At 37.3% G+C, this 23602-nt stretch overlaps 1 protein-coding gene across 8 annotated transcripts in view; it reads right to left on the bottom strand.

Moving 5' to 3' along the window:
* Nucleotides 1–23102, bottom strand: part of LOC121319682 (serine/threonine-protein kinase 38-like) — a 24288-nt gene extending 1186 nt beyond the window's left edge. Inside the window, exons 1-13 of one of the 8 annotated variants that reach the window (XM_041257359.1) lie at nt 22997–23102; nt 19721–19799; nt 8939–9078; nt 8122–8173; nt 7382–7504; nt 7199–7282; nt 6288–6411; nt 5123–5277; nt 3135–3237; nt 1908–1987; nt 1101–1218; nt 579–702; nt 52–147 (exon numbers count right to left, since the gene is read on the bottom strand). In XM_041257359.1, the coding sequence (XP_041113293.1) occupies nt 52–147; nt 579–702; nt 1101–1218; nt 1908–1987; nt 3135–3237; nt 5123–5277; nt 6288–6411; nt 7199–7282; nt 7382–7504; nt 8122–8173; nt 8939–9072 (1193 nt within the window). In that variant the 5' untranslated portion in view covers nt 9073–9078; nt 19721–19799; nt 22997–23102. Of the gene's footprint in view, nt 1–51; nt 148–578; nt 703–1100; nt 1219–1907; nt 1988–3134; nt 3238–5122; nt 5278–6287; nt 6412–7198; nt 7283–7381; nt 7505–8121; nt 8174–8938; nt 9079–17652; nt 17743–19720; nt 19800–20835; nt 21649–22055; nt 22508–22996 lie in introns of those variants that run through there. The other 7 variants (XM_041257363.1, XM_041257358.1, XM_041257361.1 and 4 more) reach the window with 7 other exon arrangements.
* Between the last annotated feature and the right edge of the window lie 500 nt (nt 23103–23602).

Genomic DNA, 23602 nt, shown 5'->3' with positions numbered 1-23602 from the left:
TAGTAACTGTTTAAAATAACGAAATGTCAAACATAAAAAGTAAAAACATACCTTATATGATCCCAGTCTACTGGTTCAAAAAATGGATGACTCTTGATTTCCTCTACACTTACAGCACCCACTCTGTCCTCTGCATCACTACAATACCTAAGGATTATAAAAACGTAACATTAAAAAGAATACATTGTGTAATTAGATTCATGTACAGCTATGGCCAAAAGTTTTGCTTCACCCTATAGCATTAAATAATTTTGCTTCCTAAATTAGAATGAAACCTGCTGAATAATGTTACATTAACATATTGAGTTGCATACCACTTGTAGTTTTCTATATAATTAATGACAAATGTGACATTTCGAAATCTAACATGAAATAGTGTACTACTATGGGTTCTGGTGTCATTTTGTAGTTTCTTTGACTACAAAAATTCTAGATGATGCAAAATGTTTGGCCATAGCTATAGGTTTCTCTCCCAATAAAACAAAATAAGAAATTGAATATTATAATTTCACAACTACAAGTGATATTCTGGATGAAAAAGCATTGCATTGGATGAGTAAAACACAGGCACAACTAACCTTAAAATCAAGTCTTTTGCTTTTTCTGAAATGGGTACTTCAGGAGGGAAAACAAGAGTCTCTTTCCAGTTCATAACCTTTCTGTATGTTTCTTGTGGAGTTTCTGAACAGAATGGAGGATAGCCTGACAAAAAAAGCAGACGGATTGTCATACTTTACCTCTCTAGTATCTATTTACCCTGATATTATCTGCAATAAAATAGAACTTAGCACTTACAAATGTGGTCTTACTGGATACCATGATGCCACACATACAGTATTCTTGTTCTTTTATTTCATACAATGAATCATTCTCTTTGGCATCTTGCCTGTCAAAGAAACTTTTGCTCAGCTACAAAAGAATAAAGATCTGCTTTTTTAAATGACGGTACAGTTGAATCGGAGGCCAGACAGATATCACTGGTATGCACTGACAGGACAGCAAGCAAGACCTCTTTGAACAATTGTAAGTAAACTTCATCTACATTGTACACAATTCCCTGCTACCAAACACATGCTACCATATACAAAAAACAGACATACCTATTAACATTTCATACATTATAACCCCCAGAGACCACCAGTCACAGAGTTTGTTATACCCAGTCTGCACGAACACCTCAGGTGCAATATAATCTGGGGTTCCTACTGTAGAGTATGCCTGTAAAAAAAAGTTGAGAACTTTAAAATCATAGTTATGGGTCTTTCTACAGTGACGTACATATTAACACCATAGAACATATCTGAAACTGCTATGTAACTGGAATCTCTGATTGATATCCAACAGTCTGCAGTATCCTCCTTCACTACTGTCTCTGCACTTGTGTGCATTAGGCCTCGATTCAGATCCCAGGAATACAATTCTAGCCATTAAAGTGCAACTTGAAATAACACCAACATGTTTTCAAAAGACTGCAGGATCAAGATTGACCTGCTCACTGCAATAAAAGTAACTTGTTATTCAAACATTGCCTCATTTTCAGTTGAGGAGAACATTTTCAAATTATTTATTAATAACTTCGTGTTTCAGACTCCCGGTCCTCGTCACAGTTGACAATAAAAGGATAAATATATTGGTAAAAAAATAAGACTGTTTAGTCTACACATACGATAGACAAAGAGACTTATTATAAATGTTGCAGTCCTAATATTATAAATACACTTTTGAATGAATGAATAAATAGCCTATGTAAAATGCTGGAATGACCATTCGGAACAAGCAGGCTTCCGATTAGAAACACTGGTTCTGGCCTCTTGGAATTTAATTTACTGTATACAATTATCATTGCAGTAGACAAAAAAGCATTAACGTTAACTAAAACCACAAAAATAAAAAGGTCTAAAACTCACCAATTGCCGTCTATTTTTTTTCCATGTCTCTGCTTTCCTTTTTGAATTCATGTTTTGAAAGGCTGTAGGAAGTAGATCTCCTTAGTACAATAAATATGGACATATTTACAGTACTGGTCAAAACATTGCATGCAGTTGACAACAAAGTATAAAACAAGAAGCAAAACATTAGTTATGTTCAAGTATTCTTTTTATCAAAGCAACAAACAGGGTGTTTAAACGTGGTCTAATGTCCACATGACTAAGAGCGCTGTACTCTGTGCACATCTGAAACCCTGGACTGGAGTGTGTCCTGTGACAAATGACACTTAAAATATTGTATATAAAAAATATTAGTTTGAACATATAAAAACAGGATAACAGGATAAAATCTATTTCAATTTGTGATAAATTAAAACAAGAATGCATTCTGTAAGTAGATTAAGTCTGCTAAAAATAAAATGTGAATATAATACAGGCTCAATTTCTTACTTTGGCATCTTTTCAAATACTCCTACAGCTGGAGATGGTGACGAACCTTAAAAAAGGCCCTGCTACAGTAGAAGTACCAGAGTAACGAGATCCTTCTAATGAGCACAATATACTGTATAAGGCTGCCATGTTTACATTGTTTTGTAAACCTGTAAACTACCGGCAGTAAACTGAACGGCAATTGGATATTAAAAAGGTAGAATTTATTTTAAATATTGTTACATAAAAGACATATACTCATGGCTAACAAAGCACGATCTTAAGCATACACTAACTACTGGTTAAGTTTCATTTTTATCAGATATTCTGCAAATATACAGGTAACTTGCACAACAAAAATAAACAAAATTTCTATTTCAGATTTCCAAAAAATGGGTGTTCTTTTGTTTTATTATTATTAGCGATCGTATCACTGGTTAGTGATATATCGACATTGCAAACAGCAGCTCTTAACTGAACTTGGCCTACCTTTCATACTGTAGTATAACATTTCAGTGGCAGCAAATCACTCACTGTACCCCTATAATGGTACCTAAGCTAAACATGTTGGGTTTCTCAGCAAGAAATACCAGTGCACCTGTAATTACTGAAATATTTATTTTTGTAATTAGTGTGTACAGTAGTAAATTAGCTCATTGATGAAAACATTTGGGGTTTAAAAATGTCAGTGCAACAAAGTAAAATTAAAAAAAACTGCTCTGTTATAATAATAATAAATGTGTGTATATATAAGTAATAGTAATTATAAGGACTTACTGAAATCACTGGGTGGATTGTGGGTTAAATTCCTGTAGAACTCTGTTCTGTGTGCTTTTTTCAGCCCTGTGCATAAACCAAAGTCTGACAGCTTAACATGCCCCTGCAGAATAATTGAACATTTCTTTAAATGAATACATTGCACTATACAGGGTATGAAAATGCCAGTAAAAATAATAATAAAAAGATATACACACACACACACACACACACACACACACACACACAGTACGGTCACGTATATACACATACATATATGCAGGTAGTGGACAAACAAATGGAAACACCTGGGTAAATGAGGGACACCAAGGATATTGAAAGCAAGGACTTCCACATAGGTGTGGCACGTGTTAATTAAGAAAACAACATCCCAGCATGCTTAGGGTCACGTATAAAAATGCTGGACAGGCCTGGTTGCCTATAATTATGTCTAGCATGGCTGCAAGAGGAGACCTCAGTGACTTTGAAAGAGGGGTGATTGTTGGGGCCCATTTGGCAGGAGCATCAGTGACCAAGACGGCTCAACTTGCTGATGTTTCACGAGCAACAGTGTCTAAGGTGATGTCGGCATGGAACTCCGACCCAAAGAACACAGCCAAAGCTACAGTGAAGTGGCTAAGGAACAAAAAGGTAAATGTTCCTGAATGGTCCAGTCAGAGCCCCGACCTAAATCCAATCAAAAATTTGTGGCATGATTTGAAGACTGCTGTCCATCAATGCTCCCCAAGGAACTTGACAGCGCTTGAACAGTTTTGTAAAGTAGAATGGTCGAATATTGCCAAATCTAGGTGTGCAAAGTTGGTAGAGATCTATCTCAGACTCATAGCTGTAATTGCTTCCACCAAGTATTAACCTCAGGGGGGTAGAGACTTATCCAATTATGATCTTTCAGTTTTATAATATATCATTTTTTTCTCAATAAAAACTTTTTTCCCTTTAACAGTGTGGAATATGGGGTGTAGATAAGTGGGAGAAAATCCTCATTTAAATGCATGAAACTCTGAGGCACTGACACAACAAAATGTGAAAAGTTCAAGGGGGTGTAGACTTTCTATAGGCACGGTGTATACACATTATATACACTACCGGTCAAAAGTTTTAGAACACCCCCATTTTTCCAGTTTTTATTGAAATTTAAGCAGTTCAAGTCTAGTGAATGGTAGAGAAGGTAAGGGGTAAACTGCCAGAGGTTAAAAAAAAAAAAGTTTAGGTTACCAAAAACTGAAAAATAATTTCAGAGTTATACAAAAAGGCCTTTTTCAGGGAACAAGTAATGGGTTAATAACTTACAGCTGTTCTGCAGCAATGGAAGTAAATTAAGCCTTGAAAGTTGATGCTAACAATTCCTACAGGTTTCCCAACTTTTGTTGATTACTTACAAACCCTCTGTCTGTACAAAAGCAGTGTTGGAACAGACTGTGTTACTACACCCTCTTAAGCATTATTTGGACAGTATTGTACTGCAGGAAGTAGTATATTGCTATCATAATGGCGAGAAAAAGGCAATTAACAAATGAAGACAGACAGACCATTTAACCCTTAAAAGTGTAGGTCTTTCCTTTAGAGAAATTGCAAAGAAAGCCAAGGTGTCAGTGAGTACAGTTTCCTACATCAAAAGTCTCCCAAGGATTTAAAGGGTTTCATTGCACCCCCACATTATTATACCACCAGGAACTAAAGGTCCTCAGCAAGTTAAAACATAATTGGACAAGCAATTCTCTAAATATTTACAAAACACTGAAGCGTGGAATATCCCACTTGCCAGGGATATTCATCCCCAGTAGGGGATAACAAGACAAATCCTCACCGGTGCAATTATGTAAAATGTAGATAACGTATAACTTGTCACTACAATTACCCTGATGTAAACATGACATTTGAAATTCAGCTCAACACAGTGCACACACATCAGTTATTTTCTTTGGTTATTGAGATTCCCAGCAGTATCGCACTGCTCTGTAGCGGTGCTGTGCCATGCAGATGCTCACCCTGGAATCCAGCAGGAGGTTGTCTGGTTTAATGTCTCTGTGAATGAACCCCAGCTGGTGAATGGAGTCTATGGCCAGCACAGTCTCCGCTATATAAAACTGAGTTTCCTCTTCTGTCAAAGTGTCTTTCTTCATGAGCAGTGTCATCATATCACCTTGAAGGGTTAAAACATTTAAACAAAACAATGTTTAGCAGCATGTGTTGTCACAATTTATTGAGCACAACCTGCACCAGTTAATGGACTAGCAGTAGTTATGAATTCTGACTACTTAACCATAGTACAGGACTACAGCAAAAATGAGTTCCACAAAATAGAAATACAAAAAAAGGTCCACTTTACAAGACAAGTGAGAAAACAATGATCAGCTAATCCCACTGACAACACTACTGCCTCGTTCCACCACATTTACCCTGTATAGCTGAGCTGGATGTTCTGGGTGAGGTGTAGTTAAAGATAGCTGTAATTTAGTCAGGTATAGCTGACTCAGGAAGTAGTTGTGTGGCAGTAAAGGTCATAGTGCAACTGTAAAAGGTCACACTGGAATGATTGACTATATGCAAATAAGTGAAAATGAACAAAGTTGAACAAACACAGCTGTGTTACTGTCTTACTAATGAGGTTTTGTCACTAAACGAGAAAAGTGGTGGAAAACAGCCGACAATGTTCAAACGATGTACTTCCATACAGAAGTTTTGCCCCGTGGGTATGATACAAAAGTGTTCTGTCGAAGCTAAGGTATAGCCGAGTGTCGGTGGAATAACCCTTCAGCTACACCTTGCCTGGGGAAAGGCAGTGGAAATGAGACATACATGAGCTGGATAAGGTAGGGAACAGTGCCTATTTGTATGTATCACACAACTGGACAAGTGTTTTTTGCAGTTTAAAACCACATTCCTGTCACATTCCTTGGAATTGAATTACTGGAAGAGATTTAGGATTCTGTGTCCTTTAGCAAACTGTAAACCATGTTGTCTAGTGGGCCCGGATATACGATTTACGGAATGCTTCAAGAAATGTGCCGAAGTGGCTGATGGTTCTGCAGTGAAGAGTGATCGAATTCATGATAGCATCAATAAATGAGAACAAGTTCCTACAGGTCCAAACAGCTGGTAATCTTTGCACATCACGTGCAACGGCTTTCACATGTTCAGTCACACCCTTACCTCCTGGAAGGAACTCCATAATCAAATATAGATTTCTCTTGTCTTGAAAACTGTAGAACATCTTCACAACCCAAGCACCATCAGCCTCCACAAGCATATCTCTCTCAGCACGAATATGAGCAACCTGGGGGGGGGACGGGGGGGGGACGACATATGCTAGTAACTACAAGTAAGTAGCATAAGGAATGTACTGTATTTAAATCAATAAACCGATTTGTGGAACACAACAGTTTCTACAAGACATAGTGGAGTTTTGGATAAACTGGTGATGACCTCAAGTTAGTATTGTACTAATGAGCAGCTTAAAAAGGCTTTCCCCTGTCTGGAGTTTGAATGCTTTTCTCATTTAACATCCATCATCTTGGTTGCAGTGCTTTGTGTGAGATGCATCACTTTTACACGTGTATGTTGATTACTAGAAAACAGTTTATAGGGAATGGACAAATCCCACCACAAATATTATAACTAGGGCTTCTAGTTTTCAGGTTTTATTTTTGATCACGTGATGTCCCTTTAAACATATTTTGATTCGCTTTCTTAATTAAACACTAATTACCAAAGGAAGTTGTTTCTTTTTACCCTCATATCTTGATTGAGTTAACAAACGATGTGCATTAATTTTACCTGATTCTATTTGAACCTGCATTTCGTTCTGGCTCCAATTGCCGAATTTACATTATTAATTTCCACTGCATTAGTTTCTAGTAGTCCATCGCTAATTTAAACAACGTGGTATTCAGTTAAGGCTTAACAACTATTGATTAAGGTTTAAAGGGATGGAGAGAGATGGAAAATAAAAAACAAAAACTAGAAGCGCTAATTATATCATAAGGAGTCATTTGCCAAATCCCCCCACTAGAGGGATAAGCCTTCAGTCTGACTCGGGATGATCAGCCTGCTAATAATCACACCTGCTCCTTTTCCAGCATGTCTGCTTTTCTCAAGATCTTCATGGCGTAGATATGTCCGGTATCTTTCTTCTGAACTAGCCGTACCTGCAACAGTGAATTAGGAAGCCTGTTAGTAAATGAATATGGATTATATTAGCTTCTGGATTTCAAATGAGCTTGATGGTCTCCGACTGGGAAACAAACCTCTCCAAAAGCGCCTCTTCCAATGATTTTCAACGACTCGAAGTCATCAAGGCCAAGTCTGGTCCTCTTGAGCCGCAGAAATTCTGTCTCTTTCAGCGCATGCTGAGATCTCCTCATCTTTTTCTATAGAGATATTGGAAAAACAGAAAATGTATCAAATAAAATTGTTAAAAATCATTGAAAACTGTAAGACAAGTCTTAATTTAAATTATAAAAACAAGTGGTACAGACAAAAAATCAAATGTAAATGAATATGATCCCATAACAATGAAGATATTGCTCTTTCTTTTTTGGGATGATGTGGTTACTGATCAATATTTCCATTTTAAAAGTATGCAGCTCATACCACAGATATGGCAAATATACAACAGGAAAAGCATGTCAATCAAAGCAGTGCCTCCTGCTGTCTCAAATGTGGCTTTCCTGTTTCCAGCCAAGGTCTCATTGCAACAAACTTAATGATGATTACTGAACATGCATACTGAACAGCATTGCAATTCTGCCAACATAAACTGTATAAATGCTACTGTAAATTAAATGTAAGCAAACCACAGTACACAGCTTGCTACCAACATTATTTCCAATCCTACATCAGAAGTATCAGAACCTTTAATTACGGCCTAGGTCAGTCAATTCAGATGACAAAAGAATGTACAGAAGCGATCCATTTTATTTTAAAGTTTTAAAATTAATTTCCAGACTTACACTATTTAGTTAAAATAAATATAGGAGTGCATTACCTCTTCATCTATGAGCCCTTCTTCATCCATTACCTTTTCTAGTTTTTTCTGCCTAAATCGAATACAAATACAAAAAAGTAAAAAGAAAAAATGCTTAGTCATCAAAAGTAATGTTTGCTACCACCAGGTGGCACTGCTAATGTACCACAAGTTTTGTACAGATGCCTTAGGGTGCTGCTGTGTTTAAAGAAATTGGAGGGTAAAAAATAATTACATGAGGTGTGAATATACCCATGTATAATTGTAAAAACACCACCCAGTCTTAGCATGGTTTCAACACAGACCAAACAGCTGCTAGATTTATTTTAGGAAAGCAGGCTGCAATGATCAAGCACATACACACAGACACATATAGCAACTATATCTATCATATGCATAAATTAATATCTTTTTAATCATTCTTATTCGGAATATCAGTTTCTTCTCATAACAAGCAATGTAGTAATTCATCTGTAACTTCAAAAATACATCCAATCCCAACCCCTGGATTTTATAAGAGTATCTTACAGCACTGGGAAATGAACCACCTATCCCCGAATTCTCCCTGAAAATGGATGGCTGGTGCTAGCCAATCTGATTCACCAGCACTGTAAAACACAATCCAGCTGTGCTGTAAAGGTTTTGAAGTTATGGAGTTTTGTTTGTTCAAAACACCTTTATAATCTAAAAATGTATACAAATATTAACTTACTGTCCTATCAAAGATTTTGTAGTTCACAGAAGTTATCCTAAAGGTGGTAAATATGCTTCTTTAAAAAAAGAAAAAATGTAAATCTTGCCTTATAATGACATCTCTCCTTTTCCATTAAAGGCATACCTCATTTCTCTCTCTTCGTGCTGTGTAATGAGAGTGCTGTAGAAGTTTTCAAGAGTCAGCTTGGCCACAGTCACCCTCTCACGGGTGTGATTGCTCATGGGAAAGGATGTTGTGGTCCCTCCAGTCATTGCCATAATAACCTGTACCGGCAAAAAATAAATAAAAATACCAATGACAAAACAGTATACCCTAGCCTTGTTTAATTACCATAGGCAATAAATGAAAAAAATGCAAATGGACTATTGTGAGGTCAGACTTCTCAAACGGTATTTTGGAAACACAATCTTAAAGTAAATATATCGACAACATAAACTGACTAAAGGGCAGTTATAAAAATATGTCCGCTGAACACTGCGCTGCTGCTGTGGAAAACATTCAAAGTTGCATCCGTCTGCAAGGTTTGAATTTCGTGTAAACTGCAACATACAGATTATGACTGCATGCCTATCATGACACTCTGATGTGGTCCACTAAATTAAACTGCAGAATCACTGCAGGGATGGTAATTGCTTAGAGTAGAAAGTAACACAGCTTAAGAGACAATGTTCTTCATATTTAATATGTATTCAAATAATCAAAACAGACTAATTAAATGTTGCAAACACGCGGTACTTCTGAAACTACAGGACTCAAAGACAAACCAATATGCAGGTATTGAGTAATGCACGCAAAAGACAAATGTCTGGATCCCGCACCCACAAAACACACACGTCCAAACAACACATACCACTGGACATTCTGTGGCAGTTTCCCATGAAGGGGAGTGGTGATTAACAGCTATGAATTGTGATTGAAAACAAGTCAAAACACCTCCCTGACTTTATTAAAAAACAAACATTCAAGCGTGTAAATTGAAAATAGTATGCAATTTAATGCAGGAGGTGCTTGAACAAAAGCAGAGTTGGGTTGTTGAGAGATGCCCAGAGCACAGCATTGTAGAGGATATTTACTGAATGTCTGAAGTTCTTTCCAAAAGGCTGGATGATCTTCGTAAGTTGCTACATTTAGTACATTCTTTAAATAAAAAAAAAAAAAAAAAAAAAAACCACTATACAGCAGTCACTGAGCCTTCTGGGAAAACAAGAAGTGAACTGTACCCATGAGAGCGAGAGAGAGTGCGATGAGAATCAGGATAAGAGGAAAACACACCCTCACCACAGAGAACAAAAAGTTTCAGAATGATTTTTCATAGGGAAATAAAAAAAAAAAAAAATCACTGATTAAATGATGCACAAAGTATACATGTAAAAACTGTTTTTCAAGAGCTACACCCGATGCTCTGTCAAAAGCATATTCAGAATCCTACAGGAGTGGTGTCTTAGTGACTGGATCTTTTCTGTTTTTTTCTGCTCTAATCTATTCCCTCCCCTGCACGGATTCACTCCACCCTCCCTGTGGGCGTGCCTCCACATCCTATACTCATTAGAAACAACAATGAATCACTTTTCCTTCTGTACTGGAATACCTTAGTAAAGATCTTGGCACAAGTTTGTTCACCTCATCTTGCCATAGCAATCCAGGCAGAAACCAAGTCTGAACTTGCATGTATGGAGCTCAGTAGCTTGTAGCCATGTGAAATGAGCCAATTGCCTATACAGAGGGACCTGAGGTTGCCTTAAGAGCATTCGTCCTCTTGCCTTGGTACATGGCTTACAATAGTGAGAAAAGAGGGTTATGAAATATAACTGGGCATTCTAAATAAAATTTAAGAAATTAAAAAAAAAAAAAAAAAAAAAAAATCAGATTTCTTAAGCTGTAAATTGTTAAAGTCCTCTTCCAGTTAACTGTATAAATCAATCATGAAAAAAACTAAATAAACAAAACATACAGAGTTACTTGCTAACTGTTACTCACTATATCCATAAGCCATGAAACTAAAGGAAAAGAGAAAATATATATATTTTGGTAATTATTGTTGGTATCTATCTATTTTAGGCCAATCTCTAGTAAGAAGTTACAAGCCCAGTGGTTCACTCACTTCATTCTTAACTGCCACGTGAGCAGCTAGCAAGATGAGCAAGATGTAACACTAACATATACAGCTAGTACTGTTTCAGTCGGGTCAGAAGAAAAAACACTGAAGATATACCAAAGAAATGATTCAGTCAACCAGCAACATTTCTATGTCCAAGATATTTGTCAAGCTGTAATCTGAGCCAAAGACCTAAATCGACCAAACTGATTCTGCTGCAAGGTCAGGGAAAATGTACTGATGCTTTTTCTTCAATCTCATGGGAGGCTGCTGATCAGAACAAGACTTTTTGAAGTGATTTATGCCAATTTCACCTTACCTAGCTGAGGTTGCCTTTCCAACAAGAACAGTTTGGAATGTATCAACACGAACATACAGTAAAATACAAGATTTCAAAACCTAGGGAAAGTGTGGTTATACCAAGAATTATTTATTTTTTTTATCCTCCCCCAAAAATGTATATATTATCCTTTACAGACTTTACATTTTTAAAAAACAACTTATACAATATCATATAGTACTTCCAGTGAGTGTGTACATTTATATTGCATATGGATATGTGCATATAGTATTTCAAATCATCTATAGCCCATTTCACACTGGCCCAAACACTGGCCCCAACAGCCCAAATGTTGATTAAAGCAAATGTTTCTTCATCCCTGTTGCAATCTAGCTCATGGTGTGTCTCAATCAACAAAAATATGGTTAAACAGAATAAACAGAAATGTTCCTTGTGGACGTGAAACCTTCACGCAGACGTGGCTGTTTGTTATTTCGTCAGTTTACAAATGTCCGTCATGTATTTGGTCTCACTCGACCCGGGTCAAAGCCTGTTGACCCACATCCTGAGGTGGTTGCAGCAACCCGGGTCAACATAGGTATGTGGTTTCACAATAAGCGGAATTGTGACCTGGGTAGCCAGAACACAGGTCGGAGTGCCAGTGTGAAAGGGGCTTACTATATCCAGCCCATGGTATAACAGTTACATTTAGAGCCCAGTGTTTTTCGCAAATATGAAATAGCATGAAATAAAACTAAAAGCAACATATAAAATGAAAAATCAGCAGTCGTAGTTGTCAAGGCTGAGCCATTACCATAGACACAGTCTGAAGGGAAACCGAAGCTCTGACTAGCATTTGCGCAGATGTAAGTCGTTTGGGAAGATATCGTCATTAGCATTATCTGTTCATTTTCCTTTTGGGGAAAATATGGCTTGTTTGCTTATATTTTGTATTAGTATGCTAATTCTTTGTTTTATTTCAAGTGGTTCATACTTTGCACTGCAGCAAATGCTGTTTTGATTTTGAATGAATGAATCTGCTTTAATTACTGTTTAAATACTGAGAAACCCCAAGCTTGTTATATACTGGAGTCCTGCTTCTGTGCAATGGGATAGAAATACAATTCTTATCTTATTTTTATTTATTTATTTATTTTAATGGATAGATTGCTACATGTGCAATTATTATGACAGCCTCACAACAGTTGGGTACTGTATATATAATCTTATTGTATTTTTATACAGTATTTATTGTAAATAGGCAGTAATTAATAAGAGAGGGGGAATGTCCGTTACCTTTACAGCCGCTAATGAGAAATTATGGTAACTAGATTGTTGCAGTTAAGCAAATTAGAGTCGCCTCGTTCTTGATTTTTCTTCTTTTTCGTCAGTAAGGGCTGGAGATCATGTGTATGTTATTGAGAGGCTAAAACCTTTATCTTATTAATTTCAATTGCACGTTATTACAATGCTTTAACACCAAGTACCAAAGTACAGAAACATTTTTCTGAATTTCTGAAGTTTAATGAGTCCTAAAAGTTCTGTAATGTGTGAAAGTTGTACTGATTTGTATTCTTAGAATTTCAAAGTTTGGTATATGGTATGTTTAATTACAGTATTTCATTACCTTAACTGTAGGTGTTAAAGTTTTACTGAATTGCATTAATTTATTGATTTGTAAAGCTTTGTAATTTTGTATGATTCATGTGATAGAATAGGTTACTAGCTGTATATGATCATCAGTAGGTACTTGTGTATGTTAACTTTACCCTAGACATTATTAAAGGTACAGCAATTGTTATTAATACCTGTTCGATTATCCATGCAAATTGATTATACAAACTAGTATCAGTCCCAATTAGTTCAGATGAGATTCTGGGATCAATAAGCTACTAACAACTAAACGAGCAAGATGGGCTGAATGGCTTCCTCTCCTTTGTCAACTTTCTCGTGTTCTTTGGATACTGGAAATTCGTAATAAATATTTTTAAAAAAACAATAAAAAAGGGAAGTTCCCAGTCAACAATTTTCTATGGTGCCAGTTAACAGACTTGAACTGACTTGTCAGGCAAGCCATAGTAAGACATCAAAACTCAATTCAATTCAAAGTTTTAAAGTGTAGTTTCTGTTCTGTAAAGTTACTGTCCTGGGTGTCTATCATCCTGCTCATCATGTACAAAAGTGCACACATGCAGTAAAATATGTATGCTGACCCATCACTGAAAAACAAGATTTCTGGCCGACCAGTCTGAACCCATGGAAAAGCGTTGAATTGCAGGACTGTCCTGGAGGCAACACTTCCCCCCCAGCCATTCAGCCATCATGCACATCAGCAGTAAGCACTGCCTGGAAAATGGTGTTCAGCTTTGTGTGATTTAACTCCCCCAATCACCAGTTCTATTGGAACATCAAGCTGATTTCCATTTTTAGATGGTACGGTGTTGGTATCATAGTTATATAATACTGTAGTATGTCATTGATCTACCTCTCCTACAATGCACTGTATTCACCTTACCTACGCACCACATTACTGGATCCTCAGCTGATGCACTATCAATATGTCATTGTAAATAAAACTCGTAACCCTAAATTGTTGCATCCTACTTCATATTGTACTTTAGTAGTTTTATTTACACTTAGTGTAAATTATACTGTATTTAAACATACACTTTGAATTGTAACCCTGTACTGCCTTGTAACACCTGCAAGTCATTTGGATAAATGTGTGTTCCAAATGAACAAACAAATAAATTCATTCATAAATAGTCCCAGGAGGAGTGAACTTCCTTAATCAGCCACAAACTGTTTGCATTTTTAACACTTGCAAACAAATACCTTATTTTTTACTGGCTAATGCGTTCTTGACATTGCTAAGGAAAAAAAAAAAGACAAGAAAAAATGTTGATTAAACACATAACTTTAACAGACTTCGCATTTAAGGTGTCTCAGAAGTGAACCCTATGTGTAATACATTCCCCACAACGAGCAGCAGTCAGGAAGGAGATGGGCAGGTGCAGGAATAACTACATGTACTGTTGAAAAATAAACAAACTGTGGCCCATTAACTGTAAATGACTTAATCTTGTAAATAAGGAGTCTGTTGACAAGACTATCACCACCCCCCTGCAACCAATTTCCAAGCCAGGAAGCTGTGCCCCATTATGTAAAGTTCAAGTCAGACTCCAGATTGCAGCCTGGCATCCAGGCCCAGACAAATAGAGCAACTGAAGAATTAACTTGTTTAATGCCAGAGATCTGGCTTCTATTCCACATTTCATCTGATTTAGGGGACAATGGAACCGCTTTGTTAGCTTTTGATTCTAAGGTTAAAATTCAAACACCATCTTCGTTTGAAGGTACTTTTTTGTTTGGTTTTTGAGGGTGTTTTAATTCTTCTTTACAGATTTTAATGAAATGGACTAGCGCCAAGAACAAAGAATTGTAAACAGCAGCAGAAACCATCGCTAGGTGCTCAGCTTTACACAGCACTGCATCATAGGACCACCCGGTCACTACTGATAAGCAGGGCTTTCCAAACAAAACTGTAGAATAAAATACATTTCAAGATTTATGGCAGTCACCCAATTATTTGCAGTGGAACTGGAACTATTTTTAAAGAGGGGGTGCTGAAAGCCATTGAACAAAACTGTAACCCCGTATATGATGGAAGCCATGCAAAGCCAGGGGGTGTTACCACACCCCCAGCACCCCTAGTTCCAGCGCCCTTGATTATTTGTGAAAAGCAGTTGCCAAAACCCTACGGAACTAATCAATTTGCCCAGTCCTTTAAAAAGTTGTTTCTATCTAGCAACCCAGTCACTGTTTCTAAAACACCTGAAGTTCTGCCGTACCAGTATGCCAAGAGAAAGGATGTCAGCGTAAGATATTACATACTCCCGAGAGCATTGTGCAAGCTTAGTTCAGAGTTGATCAGGACTGTGAGAAGGCGGCGGCTGATGTAGCCGATCCTGCTCAGCAGAGAAGAGGCAGTGTGCATATTCACCATCTACTGAACTTTGTGTTTCAGTAATATTCCAAACCTGACTAAATAACATTCCCCAACAGAAAGCCAAGGAGGTGCTCTCTTCTTGCACATCAAAAGACAGCTTAACAGGCTCTGACCCCGCCCCCTTCCATTTGTTTAAACTCTTCCAACAACATACACACTTGTAACACAGCTGGACAAGCACAGTGCAAACACAGATGGCTCAGGCTCTGGTTGAATAAAAGAATTGTCTTATAACTGAATAAATTGTGCCCATAGGAGGTGGGAAAAGGGCATTTGGGGTAGAGGTAAATGGTCCAGAGGCTACACCTGTGCAATCAAGTAATGGATCTCATCCTTTTAAGACAATCAGACAGTACAAAGCACGCAACAGCCTCAGAAGAATGCAAGACTCAAGAAAACTAGCTAAAAAGAAAACTAAATCCATGTTGTTTCATCTCCTGACAGCACCTTCAAGAACACCCTTGTCTGCAGCAATGAAGTTCCATGAAGTGTGCAACACCACTTTGTTTCTAGTCTTACTGCACTGCTCCAGTAGCTCTTTCACCAGAATACCTAAAAAGAACAGGCCGCATTTAAACCAACATGAACATGACGGCAAATACTGGAGTATTCACACATCATTAATATAACACTTTAATCGCCTATATTTGTTCACATCTAATTATCAATACTTGGCAAAGAATCAGGGTTGGCTGATTTCAATCAAGTAGATTTAAAATCACTTTTTTTTTTTTTTTAAATCATTGGTTTAAATCATTTTTTCTTTTACTACCTATTTTATAGTTTCTCAAGGAAAATACATGAAAAGCATGTTTTAAAAACATTTTATTAACTGGCAGGGTGCCCCGCCCCTGTGGGTATTTTGTGTTTTCTGTTATTTGTATTGTTGTAGTGGTGCACGGAGTGTGGGTTATAAGCACAGGTGATGTAAAGTGGATATTTGTCTTTAGGCACAGGGATTGCACAACCACTTCACATGCAGATTAAAGTGGATATTTGTATGGAGGCACAGGGACTCCACAATTAGTCCATGTGCACACTGTGCCAAGATTCAATTGAGTGACTGATTAGCAAGTGAGTCTCGACACAGCTGTATAAAAGCATGAATGTTTAAGGCACACATGGTTGGGTGTACAGTGAGGAGGTACAGGAGAGAGAGAGAGATTTAAAAACAAAAACAACAATTGCTACTCGTGCTAGAAGCACCAGCACTGTACTTGTTTGGTTTTGTTTCGTGTGTGTTTTATTTGTCGATTTGTTTTGGCCACGCTCCGTTTTGTTTGTTCAGTGTTTGTTCTGGTTTGTTTAAACCTTTTATTTTGTAATAAATGTTTAGCAGCGCCATTCTTAGCCCAGTGCTGTCTGAGTGTCTGTGTATATCTTCCAGGTCTGTGACGTCACCTCACAAGCCATCCTTGCCGCATAACACACAAGCAACATCTTAAACTCTTACCGTCTGTGAACTAAAATGGGTGCCAAAGTCTATATTAAGCCTAAATGAATTTAAATTATTAAGCACTTGTAGTTCTCTTATTAAGTAATTAAGGTGAATACATTTTATCCAGATTTTTATGTTACCTCTGTCTGCTAAGGATCTTTCTGGAACCTATTTACTTTGGATTTAAGAAAAGGAAAAACCAGCTTTGCTGCCTTGTCAATGCCAAGATGATTACACAGCTTTGACTGTACCAGTCCATATGATGAGAACACACACGCCACACCAGCAGAGGAAGCTACTACCAACAAAAGCTGGTACACAGCAGTGAGACTTTCACCATCTACCATGTCTTCATACTTCCACCACTCAGTAGCTGACACACTTTTCATCAACTCCTCTGAACGCTTGAAACGGACGGGACCTGGCTTGACTTCATGATGACTTACTTATGGAAAACTACTAGACAAGAGCAGACTAATTTCACTTTAGTTCTATCCTTCACTTTCATTTTAATCATGTGTCATCAATAGGAGGTGTTTTTCCTGGTAAGGTTTCATGAGGTAAACTTCTCTTTTCAATCGAAAACATCAATACTCTTTTTTCTTTGTCTGGAATAAAGGGAAATTGTTTCAAATATACAAGTCCATCATATCCCAAATGTATTAAAATAAAATAGTTGTACAGGGTTTCTTGAGTTGATGGCAAACTGCCCTCAGGTCACTCACACCTCCCACCAAAGTTTTCAGGGATGCTTGTTGTAAACAACAGAATGAGTGAGGAAAAAAAAATCTAAATCATAATAATTATTTTTAAAAATTAGAGCACCACACCTTCCTAAAGCAATGATAAAGCCTCTTTTTTGTTTGAATTAAAGTTGTGCAGTGGTTACATCGTAGCTCTCCTTACACAGTCCCCAGACTAGGGCTAACTTAGGCAGTTAAAAGTGCTTACCTAAGAGGATTAACAATTTAAACTCATTCCAACAGAAGCATGTTGTCTTTTTCTACGTACTTACCTTTCCTTCATAATTTGTAATCTCTGTAATTGTTGAGAAATGAGGCTCCTTTACAAATATTACTACTGTGAACTACCAAACACATTTGCGCATGAATATAAATTCACTGTAAAGGAATTAAAAGCTGGTTACGACAGCTTCAGTAAAACACGACCCTTGTACTGTTTACCCCTAGAAAACTCAGTAATCTATCTGCTACTCACCACATACATGTACCGCTACAAATCAATAGAGACACACAATACAGTAATAAGGGTTTGTAAAAGGTGCTGACAATGTAGCCGACAGGACACAGGTGTGCATTCAGACACCATCTAGCAGTGAAAAACACCCACCACACCAATTACCCACATTGGAAATGTGTCGCTTGGAGAGAATAGTCAAATATCTGTGAAACACTTCACTGGCTATTCATTTTAGAACTAGAAGGCAGATTCAAGGACAGTAGTTTTGTATTCCAATATCAAATCCAATGAGGCATCCACATCTGCTCGGCATCATGGATCTTAACCTATTACAGTTGTGTTTACAAACAGCACAAGCCCCGGCATGAATAAGAAAGCAAAGACAGTGTCAAAGTTTTCAGAATATTCCCATGCTGTAGTGACGCTGCAAAGTGTCATCACCAGCATTCCACCTAGACGCTATATAAATGAGTGTGTACTTAAAACTTGAAACCTGATTATAAAGCACAGAGCTCATAAACAACAATTAGACCTAGAAACTAGACTCTTGAAACTCTTGCCATAAACTCTTGCCGTCTGATAATGTAATTGAAAGTCCAGAATTGCAGTACTTCACACTGATGACTACCAGTATTTTCATGAAGTCCTTAATATAACAATAATAGTAAAACATCCAAAACAGTATATGCCTTGTGCATGCAGCTTATACACCTAAGGAATAAAAGTCTGTAGCCAAAAGTAATCATTGCAAGTGCAATGGAGACAGTGCCTAATGGTTGCTGTTCAGAAAGGACTTTTTCTAAAACACCATTCAGATTAGACTACAAATCTTCACTCATCTGGCCATCTTAAAATCTGGTTCCCAATAGCCAAACGCTTCACACCCTGCACACAGTTTAAAGAAAAACATAGCTTAAAACATGCAGGAATGGTTTTCCTTGTATCTTTTGTATCTGACTTTGAACAGTATAACCACAGTTCAGGATAAAAAGAGAAATATGTACTCAGTTAGTGGCACTTGTCTCTAGTGGTTATAAAGACCGATGAGCAATATTAAATGTTTGTTATAACAAAAAAGGACATCACTAAAATTACTGAGTGGTTGTGTTGTAGAAATAAAATTGAGCTCACATTCTTTCTCTATTATTGCAACGTTTCTAAACATAACAGAGATAGGAGTTCCAGCAAATGGTCTGGTGATGAGGAATTAGGACTCGTTTCCACTGCCTGGATCTTTATATGGCGTTTTGTTTTAAAGAAACCGGCACTAAAAATACACTGAATCAGACGTGCATTGCAAATAAAAAGGAATCTGGTTAAGGAGATCACAGCCAAACAAACGGACAGGTTTTGTAGCTGTGTTTATCATGAATAAAAAAACAAAGCAATGTTGTCTTGTGTGTCAAAGCAGGGTGAACATTGTTCATTTCAACAAAGCTCTCTGCTTTTCAGTGAATATAATAAAGCTTCAAGAAAAACAAAGAAAATGTGAAAATGCACATCATATGTGTGCTTTACCTATATGAAAGAAAATCAGCCACAGTGGTAATGATTTTCCTGTCGGTTTCTTCTCTACACACACCTCCTGGCTACATGACGACACACTGCCTTTCTAGCCAGTTTGGCTACATCGAGTATGAAATACAAAACCTGACCAGATAGCCACGCTCAGCCTCTTGGGTGAGCAGTGGAAACACTGTTTTGTTGACGTGGGCAGCTGTAGCCGGGAGTGCTAGGCAGTGGAAATGGGGCACTAAACATTTTCATCTGCAGCATGAAACCATTCAGTAAAACTATCCAAACCAGCAGCCAGATATTACACAAAAGGTCAAAGATTGCCTGTAGTCACCACATCTTTTAAAATTTATAATTATTTCACTTACCTCCAATCCAACTTGTGCCAGCCTGCAATCCAATCTGCGGCGGGCAGTCTCAATTTGAAATGGGTTTGATCTCGATCTGCTGCAGATGGGGGGGGGGGGGGGGGGGGGGGGGGGGGAAATCATTGGCAGATGAAGAAGTGGCAACAGATGCACAAAAATGACCCTCTCAAGATTACCCCTTTAGTAACCCAAAAGCATAGCAAGTTTCTAAAACTTATTTTATATTAAAACATGAATCGATTTTCTCAGGGCTCATCACACTATAGATGTCAATTAAACTGGTGTCAGGATTCCCCATTCCATTTTTTTTTTTAACAGCATTGGTACCTTGTTACACAGGATAATTAAATCCTATGTTTGTGTGATCAAATATTCAGAAAATATTAGTGAGAATTTTGGAGAAAAAAAAAAAGACACACCATATTGTATAACTGTATACATAACTGGTCTATTTTCATTACACTCAAGGGCTGATTATAGCATAGAATGCATACAACTGGGTTATTCCATGATAAATTAGGTCAGCTCAACACAGCGCCATCTAAAACTGTAATTCATCTTGTTACATATGGTGTATTTTATTGGGCAACTTTACATTTTAAATTGCAGATCGGCTAGACCAGTGGTTCAGAATGTACAGAGGTTCAAAGTGATTGCAACATTTCATCCCCATTTCTCAGCGTCTGGTGAAAGTCTCTGAATTGAGCCAAAGCCTATCGTCCAAAGTTGTCAGAGTTAGCCTGAGCATCAAAGCTATTGCTTAGAAACAGGAGAAAAGTTAATGACTTTAAAAGTATGATCCTTCATGTCCTGTGTATGTGACACTGACTTCTAGTTCATCTAATTGACAATCTGATTACCTCAGTGGAATAGCAACTATGAAGCTGACATGGAGAAGATAGTCTGGATATTCAATATGCATGCATGCATGCATGCATGCATGCATGCATGCATGCATGCATGCATATATATATATATATATATATATATATATATATATATATATATATATATATATATATATATATATATATAAAAAATATTATAATTTTCTGCTGACAATATCAAATTGTGTCTCTAAAATGGTTATTCTTTAGTTAAAATGTTCAACTTACCTCTGCTTTTTGTCAGGTTGGGAATTTTGGTATTTCCAGGGTCAAACGTCACGGTTAAAGGTCACTGACTTTTAATTTTAATAACTCGATTGACCAAGCAATTTCCAACAAAATGACATCCTACCTATCTCCAATGGAACCTGAGATATAGCATTTTGAATGTCAGTGAATCTGCTCAAAACCTAAAACTGTGACCCTCTAACATCTGAACTGCTGGTCCAAGCAAGCTGCAATTTGTAATTGAGCTTTCCAATTTAAAAAAAAAAATGAAGGAGCTAGCTAGCATTTGTCTGACCTGACTCACGTTTTGATATGGCTAATTTCACTAAACCCTATGGACCACTGAACCTTACCCAGGAAAGCTGGTCCAAGACAAGTGCAATAGGTCTATAAAAGCATCTGTTCTATTTTAACCTCAGAGTTTACTACTGATTATTTAAAGCTCAAAACGCAAAATCATTTTGGCCTCCGACAGATCAGCAGAAACAACAAAATGGGTTTTAGGAAGCAGCCAAATGATATTGCATCTTAACAATGATACTTGATTCTACTGTACCAACAGACCACAGGTCAACAGCTGATTGTTATAATTATTTTTTGTAGAATATATTTCAAAGGCATTACATTTTCATCCACAAATATGAAGTGATAAACTGGAAACTGTTGCAAACATAACTACTGTATAAAATCAAATGCCACAACCAGGATCATCATGATAATACGACAAACATCAGACCTGTAACTGGCCACTGCAGAGCTTATTTCCTTTCAAATGTCAACGCAATTTTACTAACTATTTTAGCATTATCTAACATATGACATTGCATGAATAACATCACGTTTTTTTTTTTTTTTTTTTTTTTTTTTTTCAGCCTGCTTTTACTTGCCAGAAGTTACACGTGTTGATGTGTGTCGTAAAACTGTCCGCTTTTGGTTACGATCCTACAATATCATTAACACAAGCATCTCCCATTCCTGGCTTTAAAAGGAGAGCGCGTTCACATGAATGTATATGTTCTAGTAATACCCTTGTTATATATGTTACCGTCATATGCAACACCTGTCTCAGCTTTTTATAGCATTTCCAAAATATATGGCACTAAAAAGCCTTGGAAATCCTATCTCGCGCTGCATGACATATTCGATTGTATATGGCATTCCAAAAGGATAGAATGCTGTCCATTAAATTAACACTTAAAACAAAAGGTACATTTACTAACCGATTGTTTGCTTCTCCCTTAGTTGTCAATATTTATTCTTCAAGTACTATATCAAGTACTTATCCTGAATTAAATAATTACAAGCGATAGCCACAGCAACCCTCAGGATCTGATCAAATCTTGAAGGCCGCCCAGTCCCTGATTAAAACAACGGCTTCTGTTAATCCATGTTCAGGAAAATGGTAATTACTGCCTCAGAATTTGTTCATTTCAATTCCAGATACAACCTTACTGCTTCCCTGCTGGTAACAATGAAAACAGTCTTTCCTGTTCCTGGTGAATGAAACCTCACGCCACGCATCCAATTACCGAAATATTGGCGGGGTTATTAACCAATGGAGAAAAAGAATAGAGTTGTCGACATTTGTTCTGAATCAATCAGAAGTTTAGGCGTGAGAGGCTGCGACCACCTCTCAACATAACCCAAACGCCGTTCTTCAAACAGCGTGCTAGTCATTTGTGCTGACAGCTGGCGAGTTATTGGCGTTAACCCTGTTTTTGCGTGTGAAACTACTGACGTTCTGTTAGCTGTCCCGCTATTTCAATTAAAAGCCAAAAGATTTGTTTTAGTGTAAACAACATTTATTTAATGGTCAAATATCCAACACGTGTTACTGATTAGTTCACAGATATGCAACGTAACGTTCTTTGAAGCGCAGTTGTTTAGATGTGTTAAGTTTAGTTTGTAAAAAGGCAAACACAAATTTAATGTTACAAAACGTAATAATTCAGTATAAATTAATTCTAATCCTAAACACTCCTGTACTGCCGAGGCTAATGATCTTTCTGAAAGCTTTGCATTTGTGGTTTATGGATGTTCTACAGAAATATTCATCATATAAATATACTCTTCGCTCAGTGTCCCAATACTGAAGTATTCGTGGAATGAACGCAATAGATTATATAATGTCAGCCAATCTCTCAAACACAATTATATTTACCTTAAAATCACTGAAGTGGCAGGAACATGCAAACCAGACACAGGTCTCTTAAAATTGCGGATACATCACTAACAAATCTCACCCCGCAGCGGTGGAACGACCTTCCTATAGGTGTCAGGACTGCCCAGTCCCTAACCACCTTCCGGCGCCTCCTCATGACACACCTCTTCAGACAACACCTGTAAAACTCAACTCTTTACCTTGCAGTTATCTGCTCCCTATTTTACTGTATTTAATGCTACACTTAACTCAGTCTGTAGTATTTTGTATTTCACTTGCACTCGTATCTAACCCTGACGTAACTATCAACACTGTTATCTGCTCTTTAACCGCCCTGATATCAAATCGCACTGTATTTTGTATTTGCTCTTATTAGAACTGGAGTCATTGTATTTTGTATCTTGCTCTTAATTGTACTGTAATTATTGCTATGTATTTTTTGTATACAACTGCAAGTCGCCCTGGGTAAGGCCGTCTGCTGAGAAATAAATCAATAATAATTATGCCCTTAATCTTAAAGCACCATTTTTACGTGAACCACCAAGAAGCTTTCAGTCAAGAGTCCACTTGAGCACATTTACTGACTCATGTTTTATATCCTACATA

The sequence above is a fragment of the Polyodon spathula genome, chromosome 8 (genome assembly GCF_017654505.1).
Source record: "Polyodon spathula isolate WHYD16114869_AA chromosome 8, ASM1765450v1, whole genome shotgun sequence".
Lineage (NCBI taxonomy): Eukaryota > Metazoa > Chordata > Actinopteri > Acipenseriformes > Polyodontidae > Polyodon > Polyodon spathula.
The sequence above is the reverse complement of the archived record's forward strand: the minus strand, read 5'-3'. Positions and strand labels throughout refer to the sequence as shown.